The 19,611-nt window shown below is 34.8% G+C and overlaps 1 protein-coding gene and 1 long non-coding RNA gene across 2 annotated transcripts; both read right to left on the bottom strand.

Annotated features, from left to right (window-relative positions):
- Positions 1 to 6,768: 6,768 nt before the first annotated feature.
- Positions 6,769 to 17,100, bottom strand: LOC140139610 (uncharacterized). The gene is made up of 9 exons (XM_072161314.1): positions 17,088 to 17,100; positions 16,667 to 16,789; positions 16,199 to 16,321; positions 15,748 to 15,870; positions 15,063 to 15,185; positions 14,297 to 14,419; positions 11,567 to 11,737; positions 8,109 to 8,257; positions 6,769 to 7,985 (listed from the first exon to the last, which is right to left on the bottom strand). The coding sequence occupies exons 1-9, from the start codon at positions 17,098 to 17,100 to the stop codon at positions 7,836 to 7,838; spliced, it is 1,098 nt and encodes a 365-aa protein (XP_072017415.1). The 3' UTR covers positions 6,769 to 7,835.
- Positions 17,101 to 18,298: 1,198 nt separating this feature from the next.
- LOC140139469 (uncharacterized) lies at positions 18,299 to 19,330 on the bottom strand. Its single transcript, XR_011857134.1, has 3 exons — positions 19,206 to 19,330; positions 18,734 to 18,856; positions 18,299 to 18,382 (listed from the first exon to the last, which is right to left on the bottom strand). It is a non-coding gene; the product is annotated as an uncharacterized lncRNA (long non-coding RNA).
- Between the last annotated feature and the right edge of the window lie 281 nt (positions 19,331 to 19,611).

The raw sequence follows: 19,611 nt of genomic DNA, 5'->3' as shown, positions 1-19,611 counted from the left end.
ACCCATACCTCTTACCTATGTTCCCTCCGCCACCTATATATAACCTCCTTCCTCCCCCTCCCCACACTCGATATCGACTCTTCCCTATTATTCCACTCCACTCTTGAGCCCCCTCTCCCCTCCTTCCCTTCCCACTTCCAATGCTATCTCCCCTCTGTTTCTCTTTCTCCCTTACCCTTACCCCCTCCCCCTCACACACACATACCCTCTTTCCCTGGCGATCTCTTCTATCTCTCTCTCTCTCTATTCTCCAATAAATAAATTGAATAAAAGTTAGTTTAAACATGGAGGTATATAAATAAATGGAGAATGATCCAGCCAAGCCTCTTTTTGTACTACGTTGGTTATGACCAATTATTGTTGAATGGGCATTTTCAGGTTTATATTGATTATGCTAAGCTGATTACATTGTGAAGTCTGTTTCACTGGCCATTGATTTCAATGGGGTAAAATGAAGTTTATACTTATTGGAAAGTGCTCATGTTTCATAAAATTTTGATATCAAAATCTCATTTTCGCCAAAAATTGAGTGCTTAAATTCTGAGACTAGTAGGCCTATACCTAGGTTTAGGTATACTAGTCTCAGTTAAATTGCATCAAGAAATCAGTCTTTTTGATAAAAGAAACACCTTGTCTGTTGTCATCTTGTGACTTCCTACATTTTGGTCATGAAAAATTGAATTATGACTTTTTTTCCCAAAAGTTATGACCCCCCCGTATATTTGGAACCCTCCTCCAAAGAAAATGATAGCCCCTAATAATATTAATATAATCATTTAGGCCTAAATACTGATAATTATTTATTATAAAAAAGTTTAATGATGATGATTTAGGCGGCCTATACGATTTCATGACAATACAGATTTAAAAGTTTAAAAAGCAATAATATGACATATCCGTCATGGCACTCAATCAATTTGACCCGAAGCTTCAACCCAAATCACGGTTATCATACACTAAACTATGAGAAACTGTTTAAACAAAGTATGTAGGGCCTATACATTCCGTATAGGGCCTATAAATTCTCTCTAGAAAAGATTGTCTGATCATCACTTTTGCTTGAATTCCGAAGTACTTCCGGTAAATTTTGCTCGCTCGTAACTCAAATGGCCCAAATTGGCCCAACATAATCTTTTCACAATCGGAAGGTAAAAACGTTTCGCTTTCATTTGCACTATATTTGAACTCCCTCAGACCCCCTTAAAAGCTTAATAATGAACATGAAAACTAAGTATATTTGTCAAGTTACGGCACAACTAGTGTAGAAAACAGTTTCATAACTTGAGAACAGAACATCCAAATTTCTTCGGGTTTTCGCACAATCATACATTGAAACTATAAGCTATCAAAACTGGTGACTTTGAACATCTGATTGACTAGCTGACGTCATTATACAGTCTCTTTTACAAGGCTTCCGGTACGGGTCAATGTAGGGTCAATTCCTATGAGGAAATTTTGGGAGTGACAATCAATGAACCATGGTAGAGGCTCATAACCATCGTGGAGATCAATAGCTTGGCTGAAGTGGCTGGTCAATTCAAGTTTGGTGACTCATTGAATAGAGGTAACGGGATAATCTCCACTTAAGAGATTAGAATTCTGGCGATCATTCTCCATTTATTTATATACCTCCATGGTTTAAACCAGCTTTCTATGATATTGATCTTCCGTCATGCGACATGCACATAAATAGAGTTGTGTATAATAGTGTTTATAACACTGAAGTCATAATCTGTCAAGTGCCTATTGTAATGTCTGTGGAAATATTTCGATGGTCTATATATTTTCACAGTGAAATCAGCTTAGGCTAATTCGTAGTCTCAAGTCAATGCTTTCAAACTAAATCAATGCTTTCAAATGTAGACTGCTTTGTTCGACTTCTCTGCTCGTGAATATTGCACTGCGAAATTTAAACATTTCTTTTGTATACTAAGAGTAGGTAACTTCAAATCAAATAATTTTACGATCCACACCACTTATAAGAAACTGAAACCAAAACCAAAACTGACTGACACAAATGTTCGGTTTTAAACAAAAGGTAGAAACAATGAGTTCGATATCTTATGATTCAAGTGGTTAGGCAGGACAATAGGAAACCACGTGACCAAAACCAAAACCAAAACTAAAACTATATATTTGAAATGAGGCATTGCCTCATTTCAAATATATAGTTTTAGTTTTTTATCCCAGAAATACTTTCCGTGTCTCTCCAAATTTTGAGGATAGCCAATGTTCCCTTGTCATTCCAATTGACCCCTCTATTGCGTTTATTTATATTAATATTTGCAGCTGCAGCCATGACATCACGCAGTAAATTACTCTGCTCAGTGGCGTAGATTTCTTTTTGACATTGGGGGGATGGAGTTGATATTTGAAATGAGGGATTCTCTCATTTCAAATCTTTAGTTTTGGTTTCTCTTTTGTTCAGAAACCAAAAATCAAGGGATTAAAAAGTAGAGCTGATCTGGTCTGCAATCATAACACTATTATGCTGGGAGGATACAGTATAGGGTATATAACCAGAAGTATACAATAGCCTATTGTGCTAACATAATTATTATCATGATTGATATCGGAAATCTATCCCGCGGACGACAGTTGATGCTCTCTGTCGAAGGTAGGTGGCATATTACACTCACGAGTTCTAGGCCTAGAAATCATATACATGCGCGTATACTGAAGGATGGGGCGGGGTGGGGGATTTGTTTGTTTGTATGAAACATAAACGATGCATGGATATGATTTGATAATGAATTAGTTTATTATCCCCGGGAAGCACAACCCATACCTCTTTAAGAGGGGCTCCCCTCCCTATATAACCACCTCTTCCCTAAATTATCCCTTTCCCCCTCCTCCTCCCCTACATTCGATATCTTCATCTCGAGCTCTCCTCCCCCTTCTCTTTCACTTCCAATGTTCTCTCTCATCTGTTTCTCCCTCTCCCGGCCCATATCCCCCTTGCCCGCCAACCCCCCCCCCCCCCCACACACACACACACACACACACCACTCAATCTCTTCTCCCCTCTATCTTCTACTTTTGCAGTAAAAATTGCTTCAGTAAAAGTCATTAGGTTATTAGAGGTCATATAATGGCCTTCCGTCGATTCTGGTACATGGGATTAAGGACATGAATCGATTTTGTTTATAGTACCTCTATACTATTACAATAGTGGCCCCTTTTGTAATGTCGAATGCAAATATTTCGATGGTCTATATTTTTTCACAGGTGAATTAGCCTAGGCTTATTCGGTTTTGTAAACCACTTCTTTCAATGTAGATTACCATGCTCGATTTCTCTCCTCGTGAATATTGCACTGCGAAATTTAAACATTTCTTTTGTATAGTTCAGTTCAGTTCAGTTCAGTTTTATTTCATCAAATTCCATCCATTTAATAATTACAATATAAAAAGCTTTTACAAACATCGTATAATATGGTGAAAATGATGAGGATGCCACTGAACGCAGAGCGTGTTGTTGTGGCACCCTTTACAAAAGTTAGTGTATTAGATAATTATGATAAACAAAATTTTAGAATAATAATAAATACAATAGCAAGACATATGCCTTGTGGGTTAGGTATATTAAACTTATTATCACAAGAGCTAAGCTTTCAATTATAAATCAATGAGTAATGATGGTGAAAATAACAACCAAACCTACACAGTAGGTGTAAAGGGGTTGTAAAATCCCAATATAATATAAAACAGTTCAGGCATGGCATAAGTATTACGGTACAATAATAACAAAAGTGTATTTAGCCCGGGTGAAAGCATAAGCACATGATTGCACGTGCACTTGCAACGAGTCTAAATAATAAGCTAAGTTATAACTTACATAGCAGGTAACTATTTAATGTAATATTTTGTGAATTAAATCTACACCAAGATATTTAATGCAATGATAAATTAACATGGTAAATGGTGTATAGTTCTGCAGAGCAAAAAACAATTAAATGCAAAAGTGATAGTCTGCATACAAGGCCAAGCGAGCTGACAAAATTTATCAAATAGCATATTTTTAATATAACAAAATAACAATAATAATAATAACTAAAGACTGGAACAATACAAACAGACAGACAAACGGGTCCGATTTGATGTGGAAAATATATACTGAATTAATTTTATAAAAATTGATCCTGACAAATGAGAAGAGGAAAAAAAACACCAAAAAACAACAACTGCAGGTGTAGGCTAATCAGTGTTGTACATATGTGCTGATGAGGATTTTTTTAGAGTTGGATTTGAAAGATGGTACTGAACTACAAGATTTGATAGACTGGGGAAGTGAGTTCCAATAAAGGGCTCCTTGAATACTAATTATATTATCAGCCAATTTGGTATTCGACATTTTAACGTGGAAATCATTGGCTTGTCTAGTATACCTACTCTAGTATACTTAGAGTAGGTAACTTCAAATCAAATAATTTTACGATTCACACCACTTATAAGAAACTGAAACCAAAACCAAAACTGACTGACACAAATGTTCGGTTTTAAACAAAAGGTAGAAACAATGAGTTCGATATCTTATGATTCAAGTGGTTAGGCAGGACAATAGGAAACCACGTGACCAAAACCAAAACTAAAACTAAACATTTGAAATGAGGCATTGTCAATTCAAATATACAGTTCTATTGTCATTTTGCTCGCGCGTTGGTTATGATCAATAGACTATCAATGGAAACCACTTCAAATACAGTACGACAGCAACTTAGCTCACTTCCGGTAATTTTTACCGGCGTGACCTCTGCTGTTACGTAACGTAATGTTGAAAATCAGGTGGCAAATACAGTTTTTCAGAAAACATCAAAAAAATGGAATACACGAGTCGTTTCTCCCTTCATTTCCATATTGAGCCCATTGATAAGATATGAAACATGAATATAAGGCAAACAGTAACGTGTAAAAGTCCAATTATTGTGGAGAAAATGAATGTTTATTGTGCGCGAAGTAGCCTAAAAAATTAGAAAAAATGCATGTCACGATCACCAAAATGGTTATGCAACTATGAGCCAACGCCGGTCGTATGCTTTTCTGTGATGATACACCATAGGCCTAACAGAACAAGAGAGAAAAAAAATCGAAATGCTGTAGGATTCGAACCTTCAACCTCTCGCACTTCAAACCACGGCGTCAACCACTAGACCATCACAACCTGCTGTAACCTGTAACATACTCGTATCTTTTGCAATCTTATTGCTCATTCAGGGACTCGATCAACATTTTCTTATGGAGGCTAGAATTAATCGTCCATTTGTTACCGAAATGAGTAACATGTAATTGAATACCTGAGTGGAAGAAGGGCTAAACTCCATCAAAACTGTTTTTGAGATATTAAGAAAACACTTAATATTTGGACAAGTTTTATAGACAGAATGTTTTCATATTCAGGGACATTTAATACATGAACATACAGTATTACATACATTCGAAATTTATTATGATGTTTCCATGGCAACGGTACAGGTCTTAATACGAGCTGGAGTTGGGCCCTTCTTCCACTAATATACTGCAAGTGCCAGTTCCGTAAGCAGACGTGTTATAAATAGCTACAGAAATTAGGTAATTATCCATTATTTGCACAAGTAGAAGCATGTAAATATGTTAGCAAGAAAGTTTATTGTAGTGAAAAGCAGATTTCATGGATGTACAAAATTCCTCTTTAATCCAATATTAGTGGAAGAAGGGCCCAAGTCCATGGAGTTGGGCCTTTCTTTTATGAAAACCATGATTAAGTGTACGTGGAAGACTATTTAGAGAGTAAATTTTGGCTCATCTTTCACACAGAAGGAAGAACAGTCTGCTGGCAATAAAATGCTGGGTCTAACTCATTTTTGTAAAAAATTGGAGTTGGGCCTTTCTTCAACTCAGGTATTCAATTGAGAAAACAAATGGACATAGCTAGTTCTTGCTCTAAGCCCTCGATATAATGTTCAATTCTGAACTTGAATATTACCAACACCTATCACACTAATAAACTGTACAGCCAACATAAATGGTGGATAACCTGATTGACAGCCTCATCCCCCACTTTACCCAATCAAAATTCAGATTTTGGTATCAGGTAAAAGCTCATATTTGTCTCATTTACATATTGCAATTAGGCGTTCCAAATCGGTATATCTCCGAAGAAATCATCAAAAAACTGTCGAATTAGTCTTAACTGTGGTATACCATGTTTGAGACTAATTTGATTTTTTGATGATATCTTCGGAAATACACCGATTTGGAACTCCTAATTTCAATGTTATTGAGAAAAATATGATCTCTCATTTGATATCAATTTCTGATATGATCATGATGATTATCACTAATAAAAACACCGTTAGATTACCAGTATCACGCTGTATAATACTCTCTTTTTTTATTTTCGTATTAACGTGTTTAACCAATTTTTATATGTTTTGAATGACTCAAGCGTTTCATCACATGGCTTTTGTATATACATGTACCTCTTATAACATATTATTCTTAGTATTTATACTTTTGAGGAGACCTCTACTTATCCATGGAAATTTTGGTTCTTTTTTATTATTACTCTTGCATTTTGTCACACATTCATCATAAATTATTGAAAATATGTACAAACTTATTGTAACTATCATTTACATCTTCATTATCCAGTTCAGCATGCCAAATCACATTGGAAAGTTTTTGCTTCAAATTATTTATATTACAAGTATTATCATTCCTCTTATAGGAGTAATTTCTTTCATCAGGCGATGTTTTTCTTACTGCCCGATTTTTGAGTATTATAGTTTGTTGGGGTGTTATGTTTTGTACTTGCGGATGTGAGATGTGAAAGTTTGCTTTTGACATAGATGTGTATTTGTGCTAGGCATAATATATTTGCTCATAATTTTGTGACATTAATTAAATTTTGAGTTTCCAACATTGTTGCTTCTTTTCTAATGGTTTGTTCTTAACATTTTAATCGTTAAATTACTTCATCTCTATTTAATTGTGCTTATATTATGTTTATGCTTTATTTGCTTTTGTATACTTATTATATCTGTATGCTTTTTGAATATTATGTTGGGTATATGATCGGGCTGCTATGGATAAATATGAAATAAAAATAAATTGATCAATTTAACAACTATATTGTATTATTCTCATATTTATACAGTCTAAAATGAAAGGAAACAATCTGTGCCGGCTAATGATTAGTTTTGTTGAACAAATTGCATTTTTTTTTCGAACTACAGACATTTTGATCAACCTACAATACGAGTAAAGTATGCACTAAATTTTGATATGTGTACAATATGGGATTGGTAGCAGAGATCGGGTTAATGTTATCACGTAAACATTCCCGTCATTCATTCAGGGTATTGCTGTCAAGTGTTATAAGCCCGTTGCGAGAAATGCAGGAGTTGGTCCGATGAAGCCGATGAACGGGTGACTGAACATGGATTTTTATCGGGCAGTATTTATTTCTCAGCATATTGGATCTGCGGCTTGGGTTCCGAGCACGCCGATGGGGTAATCGGCGAAATTGAGCACCGGGTCCTTAGCAGACTAAATAATTAAAATTAACACGAACAAAGGCCGCTGTAAGGCAATACACCTAACTCTCAACAGAAAGAGGTACAATTATGCATTTTGTTGATACTGGAATATGTTTGGAAGTAATACACTTCAAGATTAACTAAAGCACAATTTTCGGTCAATTTTTACAAAATAAAAATATAAGTTATGAAAGATATGTACAGATGCAATAGTTCCATGATATCACACCCGCCACGAATATAATGTTGTCGTCTATCGCATTTTTATTTACATTTGCCGACATCCGCTTCATTCTGTCGCGTTGAGTTACATAATTATCTAGTCTTTTTTACACCCTAATATTTCAAATCTCAGTGCGCAAAAGTGTCTAAATATGGTCAGACAATTGATGCGCACAATACTGGCATATACTGGTTCAGGAAAAGTTGTGGTCACCTCGGTGGTGGAGTCAACGTTGCCCGGAAATATCTGTAGGAGAGAGAATGTAATTTCAGTGAGCAAGAAAAAGTACATCATAACAATTGGATGGGCTGCATGTCCACGTGCATAATACTAGACAATGTTTACTAACTAAAGCTAGTCAGTACTTACAATTGCGTTTCCATTTTGATCTTCAACAAATACTTCGTCAGCACCTGTAGCCAAGAATGTTGACACTTTGAACGATGTCATCCAGTCAGCGCCTCTAGACTCTCCTCCATCCAACTGTGTTATAACACCAGATACATAGGTCTGGCTACCTATTGATACAAGAAATAATTGAGAAAGTATCGTTAAAGGGCATATCTATTGCAAAAACAAGTTTAACTCCATTCGAATAGAGAAAATATTATATTACAAGTTGACACTCGTTGTAATTTTGTTTATTTGTATTTCTCCTGAAAAAAGACAAAACTTGTTGGTAAAATGCTGGCTCGTACGGCCCTTTTCAGCGTTCGAGGCGATATTGATTTCCAATGCAGCAGATTGATGACGTACATTACATGAAGAGTAGTCTCCTCCGAGCCGGTTTGGTTACGCGTAACCAAATTGGCTGTGTAGGACACTATATGTGCACGAGCAGTACATAACACATGAGCCCTCAGAGAGCTCTTTTGATGTTCATTCATGTATATAATGCGCGACCTTCATCACGAGAAATTGGGAATGGACAACAAAAGGCTAGCTCCCGGGTCACTGAAATTGTTTATTTGCATAATAAATACAATATTGATATGTCACGCTCAAATTCTAAGCTCGTACGGTAACATTGATCTGAAATATTTTTTTTATTTTTTAATCCAAATATTTCTCATCAATTTGATATACATATGAATTGTAATATCACAATTTACTAATATATAATAAAGAAGCGGCCTGATTTGATCCATATGTGTAAAAACCATTAAAATTGTAATACTTGATTCAGAGTTTTTTTCTGATAACCAAAACAGCATACGTTCTGTGCATTTAGAGTGTTGACAGTCCATTCTCTCAAAGCTGGCAATATTCATTTCATGACATTACTGTAATTTCTATGTCAAATATGTCTCGTTCGAAGGAACTCACCGCTTACAGTTGTTTTTTGTGGAATATCAATTTTAAACGACTTATTTTCTCAAAAAAGGAGTCATTTTCATTGTCCTCATAATATTAGCTTGCCAATGATATAGGGTCCACAACTTATAAGTTCCCCCTAAATACTTTTTTAAATAACTCGAAAAAATATTTAACGAAATGCAAATGTGGAAAATGGTATGAATAGCAATATTTGTTTTACACATTTGGTCCAAATTATAGCGTCACACGTCATTGCGTTTGGTCAGAATGGGTCATTATGTAAACAAAAGAGACCGTTTTTAACAGTGTTAAAAGTTGCATCTGAGTCCATAGGAGGCAACTCTAAAACAAGACAGTAGGCCAGGAATAATCATGTGTTTGTTAAAGAAAACTTAATCTTTGTTTTTCTTCTTTTTTAAAAGCAAAGCAGGTGTTTAATTCTTTTCTCTTTAACGATAAATGGCTGAGTTGGGCGGGATATGTACTGTGGTGAGAATAGACCATACATCGCCAGTAGATCATCACATGTGAAAAGTAATTTTAAAAATGACACGTTTGCCCGATTTCCTTCGCGGTCGACCAATAGGTTTGCTGGATGAAAATGTACCAGTGAAAGAAATTGCTCGTCGTATGGGAGTTGCGCCCAATGCGATAACAAAATTTCAGGTGACAGGAGAAGTGAAAAATCAGCCGACAGCCCCGACAGCACCTCGTGGACGTGTCACGTCTGTTCGTCAGGACATGTCAATAGTGAATTTGGCTGAAACCAGCAACGGATCCAGACTTTAATAAACAGCATGCGCCGACGTTTGAATGTACTTGTTAACAGTGTAGGAGGACACATTCCCTACTGAACATCTAGACTTTCAGTTTTATTTCCATTACAAAAACATGAACAGACCTGACATACTGTATTGTTTGAATATTGACTCCTATGGACTAAGGTGCAACTTTTCAAACTGCCTCTTTTTTTACATAAAGAACCATTGTGACCGAACGCAATGATGTGTGACACTACAAATTAGTCCAGATTAGTAAAACAAATAAGGTTACTCAAAACTTTTTACAGTTTTACATTTCGTTAAATAGTTTTCGATTTGTTTCAAAAAGCATTAGGGGGAACTTATAAGTTGTGTACCCTATATGATGTTGTCCGAGCAATATATATACCCTTTAAGTTATTGACCTTTCTTTTTCCTTTTCGCTTGCAGCTCAAGATCACAGCTATGTCAAACAATAATACCCTTATTCCTATGATAAGAGCTGTACCTCTGAGCATTTTTGAGACTATGTGTAACCTTAGAGAGACTCCTGTGGCAAATTTGTATTTTATTTTGGAAACACATGGTGAACACCATGAATGATGTATTTTGAGGTTGGTTTGGTTAACGCGGCTGTGCACTCTAGACGTTGTTTCTTTCGAGGAATTGCGGGGTTTTTTTTCGATATGTATATGTACTTTGAAATGTTTGTTTTTATCAATTAAAAAAATCCAGATTTGTAAACCCCAACTGTATTTTTGATGGCTTCATTTCACTAATTCACTCGTGTTCTCAATTAAAAGGAAAATTTGTTGAAACAGCGGGGCACACACGCATAACAACAAGTTGCGAGACTTGTTAACGCGCAGAAACGCTATGCATACGCGACGCTTATCTGCATGGCGGCGCAACCTATTGAAGCACTGATCTCACAAGAATCTCACAAATTATGGATTGGATTGAATGAATTGCGGTCAAACTTCTCAAGGGGCTGTATACTTACTATACCCAGGGTTTATGCAATGTGAGGGAGAAAAAAACGAGAGTATTATCCTGTATTATCCTGTGAGCTTCGATCAAAGTGCAAAGTGCGAAATGTGACCATTATTTCAATGTTAATTTTCTCCGTACAATGACGATTTAGGTACATGACAACTCAATAAAATATACAGCATCTACAGGTAAGCAATTATCCTTATTGTAAAAAGCAAAATCGGCTCTAGAAACAGATGTCTCATTTATTTACATTTTTTTCTTTCTTCCTTTTTGGTCTATTTTCGATTTTATGCATCAGTTTGTGCATATTGACGTATATGCATTAAAAGTTCATTTTGTGCATCATAAGGTCAATCTCAAAAAATAAATTGGAAAGTATTTTTTTGTTATGATGTACCAAAAAAGAGTTGCCAAAATTGTTGTTTTTACTAAAATGTATATTTATTTTTAGAATCATTGACGTCTTGCCTTTAAAAAACTGTGTACTCTCATATATCTTGCATGAATAATTAATTAAGAAGTTATGGCATTTTTACCACATGCATGTCTGAGAGTACACAGTAGTACATTGGGTGCAAACGTGACGTTTCACGTTTGAGACAGTTGTTTCATTATTAGTAGCCCTGATAATTTGAACCATTTATGTATGCTCTCATTTTGGTTATTCATTTATTTAGCGGGAGTCTATGCAAATGAAGCTTCAAATATTTGGTTATAAAATGTTACCATTTCTACACAGAGCAATATGATTACCTATATCAGCTTGTATCCAAACTGGTCCTGTCTGGGAGTAATCCGCATGCCATGAACCACGATTATTCAGCCTTCCCCTTGTGGCTGCGTGGCTAGAGCTATGCTCTGATGATGCCTGAATATTTTCATCTGGTATTTCACCATTTTCTAATCCCAGATAATCGATGCAAACTGGAATAATGAAACAGAAACATTTTTACAAGAATAAATAAGCTTGGATGAATATTCTAATAGACCTCGAGTTAAATACAATACTATGTAATTCCATTATATTCAAATTATAATTCATTTGCAATGTAAATTTGACATGGAAATATTCAGGTTTGATATTAGTGTTCAATAATTCTTACAGGATGATAGCTCTAGACTAATTCCAATCAGCCGTATACACTTCGCATGTACTGTGTATGCTTCGTAGTGACGACTGATTATCTTACAGGCCATATCATGACCGACTTCTGAAAACTATTCAATGCGACCCATGTACCGCGTCGCAGTACCGCGCCGCTGTGACAAGATCGCGCTCTGAACTTCTAAAAACAACAAACTCGGTCAAAAGCTCAATTTGGACACAACTGCGCATGCTCTATGCCACAGGAATCCTGTTCCACGTAGTTTTCTCAGTCGTCAATCCAGACGGTTGAAGACTGAGGGCAGCGGTCTAATGATAGCTCTAACGCACTTCGACATGACTCCACCTATCTAGCTACCGGAAGCTATTTTCTACTTTTCCTCTTTCCGGACAAAGGGACGGAATTTGGCACCTAGGGAAATAAATAGGCACACAAAAAACACGCGAAAACGATAAACTAGAACCATGGTACAATGGAAACTATCAAATAACACGAATTTAGGTGCCCTATATTGAAACAAAGGCTATGTATCAAACTTCTCTACAGGTCTTGCCCCCAATTGGCCAAGTTAATTGAAAATGCATGAACATTTCATAATAGAGAAATCAAATTAGTTTTTAAAGTTTCAAATAAAACAATGGATTGCAAAAATGAGGGTGGGGTAATAAGGAGGCGAAATGTGGAATCATTGGGTAGCAGACTGCAATTGTCACTTGGTAAAGTTGAAATTATGTTAATTGTAAATTCGAAGTTGAAGTAGACATTATAGGAGCTACATGAAACTGGGCGTCATTAGGTATAGCTGATTTAAAGACGAAATATGAATGATTTATTGGGTAGCAGGAAATAAATAGGGAGTTCATTGGGTGATAGGATACAATAAATGGGTATAGAGGCTAATCTAAAAATGGTCTATTGACAAGTACATGGCCCATGCTGGTATATGGAAGTACCTTCAGGACCCACAACAACTTCAACTGCTATAATATCATACAGCCAAAGCATAAGCTATAATACAACGCACCGTTTACACCAATATTACCTGTTGTGCCAAGTGAAAGGCATTTATAACAATACATTTGTAAACGGGCGCTTGATGTTATAAACAAAAAAGCGCCGCGATTTATAGTGCGCTACACACAGGTACAATACCTAGACGTGACGTTAATCCACAAGCCTCAGCACACTTTACAGGTTGTCGCTGACCACTACGGCCCATGTCATTCCATAAACAAAATCAACACTGGGACTTTCCATAAATGACCATCACAACCTGGATCAGCTTCCCGAGTTTTGTACGAGTTACAATGAGACAATTAGCAGTAGGTTCCTTGTCCAGGGGAATTTCAAGCTAACTCAATTTTTCCACGAGAGCATACTAGCCACCGCCAGGGTTCGAACCCGCAACTTTCTTGCACTATATTCGAACGCCTTATAGTTTGAGCTAGATTGACTAGCGCTTGATGGTGCGTTTGCATTTCCACGTGATTCGCTGCAGGGCGTATTTCTATTGGTTTATTGTTTAATGTGTTACTTAATGGTATATCAAAGAAAGATCTAAATCGTTTGCAGAAGTTGCAAAATAAGTGTGCACGTTTAATATGTCTCAAACCAAAATTTGAGCATGTTACCCCTCTCTTGAACCAACTTCATTGGCTCCCTGTCAGTGAGAGGATTGTATACAAGACGCTGCTTTATGTGTTTAAATCTCTGAATGAGCTCTCTCCCCAGTACTTAACTAACTGCCTCACTGTGAAAAGATCATCCCAGAGCGCAATGAAGACCCGCTCGGCAGATAGTATTTCCTTCCTTGTGCCTCGTTCTAAGAAGGGTGCTGGGGATAGAGCTTTTTCAGTGGCAGCTCCACGTTTGTGGAACACCTTACCGGTTCATATCAGAAATGCTGCTACTCTTGAATCATTCAAAACTATGCTCAAGACATATCTTTTTCCATAATGTTGTTTTCTGTATTTGATCATGTTTGCTGTTCTTTTTAATATGCTTGTTGCGCTTTGTAGCCACAGGAAAAGGCGCATTATAAATTATGTTAGTTAAGTTAAGTTAAGTTAAGTTATTATTGACCCGGTGTTGACGATGTGTACTGTATTACCCATCAGTGCATCCACTATGCAACTTATCATTTAAATATTATTGAACTAAAATATTATTGATATTGAAACAAATCCTGGCCCCACCGAATCACCGATTGCTTGTCTCGGGTTAAAGAAGAAATAAATAAATATAAATTGATTAATGAATAAAAACATGTTCTCATTTGGATATTCAAATGCATAATTTCCAAAAGGTAGGCTGACTAGCGTATAGGTGACAATTATTTGAAATAAATAGAATGGTGATATGATACAAAGTAGATAACCTGTGCATGTTACTCCATATGCACTGTAACTGGAATTACATGCACATATGAAGGAACCAACGGTATTGGTGCAAGTAGTATTTGTGTCACAGTTGTCGGTACTCGAAGTACATTCATTTATATCTATAAAAACATTGTATGAAATAACTCATATGCATTAGGTAAAACATAGATTTTGAAGGTATTCATCAAAAGGAAAGTTAAGATAATTCATGTACTCTGTATCATTTTTGATTAATCAAACCACAACTATTGGTACTAAAACGAATTTGCTTTGAATGTCAACTTAAATAAATCAAAATAGAAAATATCTGCATAAATTTAAATTGGCTTTCTTTGGAAACCATAATGTACAAATTGATCTTCGGCTAAAAATTCTACGAACATGTGATTTTCCTCGAATTTTCTTCTAAATATAAAAGGAAATAACTATTTCAACATAACCAACAAGTAAAAAGTAGCTTGTAATAATATTACAAGAGGGAAATGAAAAATCATGGATTTTACTGTAGAAACTAAAAAAGGAAAACTTAAAATATTTCATGTACTCTGAAACATGACACAATATAAACTCAATAATTACGCTTGATAAATTGGCTATGATAACATAATGTATCGTTTTTGATTGATCACGTCGTTTGTTTTGAAAACTATCAAAGTAGAAACTTTCAATAGGAATGTACCATTTCCAAAAAGTAGTTTGACTCGCGTATAGGTGACTATTCGAAATCAATATAAATGACAATATCTGAAAACATAGACTAACCTGTGCATGTTGCTCCATCTCCACTGTAGCCGGCATTACATGCACATGTAAAGGAACCAACGGTATTTGTGCAGGCAGCATTTGCGTCGCAGTTGTCAGTACTCGAAGTACATTCATTAATATCTGTACAAATATGTATCAAATAAGTCATATGTATTAGGTAAAACGAAGATTTTGAGGTATGATCAAAAGAAAAGTTAAAATATTGTATGTACTCTGAAAACTTAATAAAAATCAGTACTCCATCTCCACTGTAACCGGCATTACATACACATGAGAAGGAACCAACGGTATTGGTGCAAGCAGTAGTTGCGTCACAGTTATCTGTACTCGAATTTCATTCATTAATATCTGTAAATAAAATTTATAAGTCATATGTATTTGGTAAAACACAGATTTTGAGGTATAAAAAAAGTTAAAATATTCGTATACTCTGAAACATGATAATTATAGCTCAATAACGCTCGAATGAATTTAAATTGGCTTTCCTTGACAACAAACGGTATCATTTTTGACATATCAAATTACAACTATTGGTACTAAAACGAATTTGCTTTGAAAATCATTTAAAATCAATCATACTACAAAATTTCCACAGAAATGCACCATTTCCAAATAGTAGTTTGACTCGCGTATGGGTGACATTTACTTGCAATAATGGTGATATGGCACAAAATAGACTAACCTGTGCATGTTACTCCATCTCCACTGTAACCGGCATTACATACACATGTGAAGGAACCAACCGTATTAGTGCAAGCAGCATTTGCGTCGCAGTTATCAGGACTCGAAATACATTCATTTATATCTGTACATAAACATATGAAATAAGTCATATGTATTTGGTAAAACACAGATTTTGAGATATAATTAAAAAAAAGTGAAGTTATTTCATGTACCCTAAAACATAATAATTAAAACTCAATAACACTTGATTGAATTTAAACTGGCTTTCCTTGGCAACATACTGTATAATTTTTGATATATCAAATTTCAACTATTGGTACTAAAACGAATTTGCTTTGAAAGTCATCTTAAATCATTCATACTACAATCATTTCCAAAGAGTAGTTTGACTTGCAGATAGGTGAAATTTGCCATAAATCGAATGGTTATATGGCACAAAATAGACTAACCTGTGCATGTTATTCCATCTCCATTGTAACCAGCATTACATGCACATGTGAAGGACCCAACCGTATTGGTGCAAGCAGCAGTTGCGTCACAGTTATCTGTACTCGAAGTACATTCATTAATATCTGTACATAAATATATGAAATAAGTCATATGTATTTGGTACAACACAGATTTTGAGGTATAATAAAAAAGTTAAAATATTCGTATACTCTGAAATATGATAACTCAATGATGCTTTGAATGAATTTAAATTGGCTTTCCTTGACAACATAAGGTATCATTTTTGATATATCAAATTACAACTATTGGTACTAAAACGAATTTGCTTTGAAAGTCATTTAAAATCAATCATACTACAAAATTTCCACAGAAATGCACCATTTCCAAATAGTAGTTTGACTCGCGTATGGGTGACATTTACTTGCAATATAATTAAAGAATGGTGATATGGCACAAAATATACTAACCTGTGCATGTTATTCCATCTCCATTGTAACCGGCATTACATCCACATGTAAAGGAACCAACCGTATTGTCGCAAGCAGCATTTGCGTCACAGTTATCGGGACTCGAACTACATTCATTAATATCTGTATAAAAAGGTACGGTATAAATTAAGTCATATGTATTAATTAAACACATACTTTGAGGTATGATCAAAAGAAGAGTTTAAGTATTTCATGTTCTCTGAAACATGATATAACTAAAACATAATAACACTTGAATAAATTTAAATTGGCTTTCCCTGGCAACATAATGTATCATGTTTGATTGATCAAATCACAACTAATGATAGGCCTACTAAAACAAATTTGCTTTGAAAGTCAAATTAAATCAATCATACTAGAATATGTCGACAGGAATGCATCATAAAGTAGTTTGACTCGCGTATAGGTGACATCTTTTTGGAATAAAATAGAATGGTGATAGACTAACCTGTGCATGTTATTCCATCCCCACTGTAACCGGCATTACATGCACATGTGAAGGAACCAACCGTATTGGTGCACGCAGCAGTTGCGTCACAGTTATCAGTACTCGAAGTACATTCATTAATATCTGAACATAAATATATGAAATAAGTTATATTATGTATTGGGTAAAACACCGATTTTGAGGAACAAAAAAAAGTTTAAATATTTCATGTACTCTAAAATATAGTAATTAAAACTCATGACGCTTGAATGAATTTAAATTGACTTCCCAAATCAATACTATTGGTACTTAAATTAATTTGCTTTGAAAGTCAAATTAAATCAATCATACTAGAAAATTTCGAAAGAAATGCACCATTTCCAAAAAGTAGGTTGTCTGCCGTATAGGTGACAATTATGCGAAATAAATAGAATGGTGATATGGCAAAAATAGACAAACCTGTGCATGTTATTCCATCTCCACTGTAACCGGCATTACATACACATGTGAAGGAACCAACGGTATTGGTGCAAGCAGCGGTTGCGTCACAGTTATCAGTGCCCGAAGTACATTCATTTATATCTGTACATAAATATATGAAATAAGTCATATGTATTTGGTAATTCACAGATTTTTATATATAATTAAAAAAAAGTTAAGTTATTTATTGTACCCTAAAACTTAATAATTAAAACTCAATAACGCTTCAATGAATTTAAATTGGCCTTCCCGGCAACATACTGTATCATTTTTGATATATCAAATTTCAACTATTGGTACTTAAACGAATTTGCTTTGAAATTTATATCTGTACATATGAAATAAGTCATATGTATTTGGTAAAATACAGATTTTGAGCTATAACCAAAAAACATATTTCACGTACCCTAAAACATGATAATTAAAACTCAATAATGCTTGAATGAATTTAAATTGGCTTTCCTTGGCAACATACTGTATCTATTTTGATATATCAAATTACAACTATTGGTACTAAAATGAACTTGCTTTGAAAGTCATTTAAAATCAATAATATTTCAAAACTTCGACAAGAATGCACCATTTCCAAATAGTAGTTTGACTCGCGTATAGGTGACAATTAGGCGAAATAAATAGACTGGTGATATGGTACAAAATCGACTAACCTGCGCATGTTATTCCATCTCCATTGTAACCATCATTACATACACATGTGAAGGAACCAACGGTATTGGTGCAAGCAGCAGTTGCGTCACAGTTATCAGTACTCAAAGTACATTCATTAATATCTGTACATAAATATTTAAAATAAGTCATATGTATGATAGGTAAAACACAGATTTTGAGGTATAATAAAGAAAACTAAAAATATTTCATGTTCTCTGAAACATGATATTTAAAACTCAATAACGCTTGAATGAATTTAAATTGGCTTCCCTTGGCAAGATAATGTATCATTTTTAATTTAATATCAAATCACTACTATTAGTATTAAAACTGATTTTCTTTAAAAGTCAAATTAAATCAATCAAACTATAAATTTCGACAGAAATGCACCATTACTAAAAGTAATTTGACTTGCGTACAGGTGACATTTATTTGGAATAAATAGAATGGTGATATGGGACAAATAGACTAACCTGAGCATGTTATTCCATCTCCACTGTAACCGGCATTACATACACATGTGAAGGAACCATCGGTATTGGTGCAAGAAGCATTTGCATCACAGTAATCAGTACTCAAACAACATTCATTAATATCTATACAAAAAGGTATAAAATAAGTCATATGTATTAATTAAACACATACTTTGAGGTATGATCAAAAGAAAAGTTTAAATATTTCATGTTCTCTGAAACATGATATAGTTAAAACATTACAACACTTGAATAAATAAATTGGCTTTCTCTGGCAACATAATGTATCATTTTTGATTGAACAAATCACAACTATTGATACTAAAACGAATTTGCTTTTAAAGTCAAATTAAATCGATCATACTAGAAAATTTCGACAGGAATGCACCAATTCTAAAAAGTAGTTTGACTTGCGTACAGGTGACATTTATTTGGAATAAATAGAATGGTGATATGGCACAAATAGACTAACCTGTGCATGTTATTCCATCTCCACTGTAACCGGCAGTACATGCACATGAGAAGGAACCATCGGTATTGGTGCAAGCAGCATTTGCGTCACAGTTATCAGTACTCAATGTACATTCATTTATATCTGTACATAAATATATGAAATAAGTCATATGTATTAGGTAAAATACCTGTTTTGTGGTATACTAAAAAAGTTTAAACATTAATTTTCATGTACTCTTAAACATGATAATTAAAACTCAATAACGCTTGAATGAATTTAAATTGGCTTTCCTTGGCAAGATAATATATCATTTTTGATTTATCAAATCCCTACTATTGGTATTAAAACGAATTTGCTTTGAAAGTCAAATTAAATCAATAATACTAGAAAATTTCGACAGAAATGCACCATTTCCTAAAAGTAG

The sequence above is a fragment of the Amphiura filiformis genome, chromosome 18 (assembly GCF_039555335.1).
Source record: "Amphiura filiformis chromosome 18, Afil_fr2py, whole genome shotgun sequence".
Taxonomy (NCBI): Eukaryota; Metazoa; Echinodermata; class Ophiuroidea; order Amphilepidida; family Amphiuridae; genus Amphiura; species Amphiura filiformis.
Note: the sequence above shows the minus strand (reverse complement) of the source record. Positions and strands in the feature narration are given on the sequence as shown.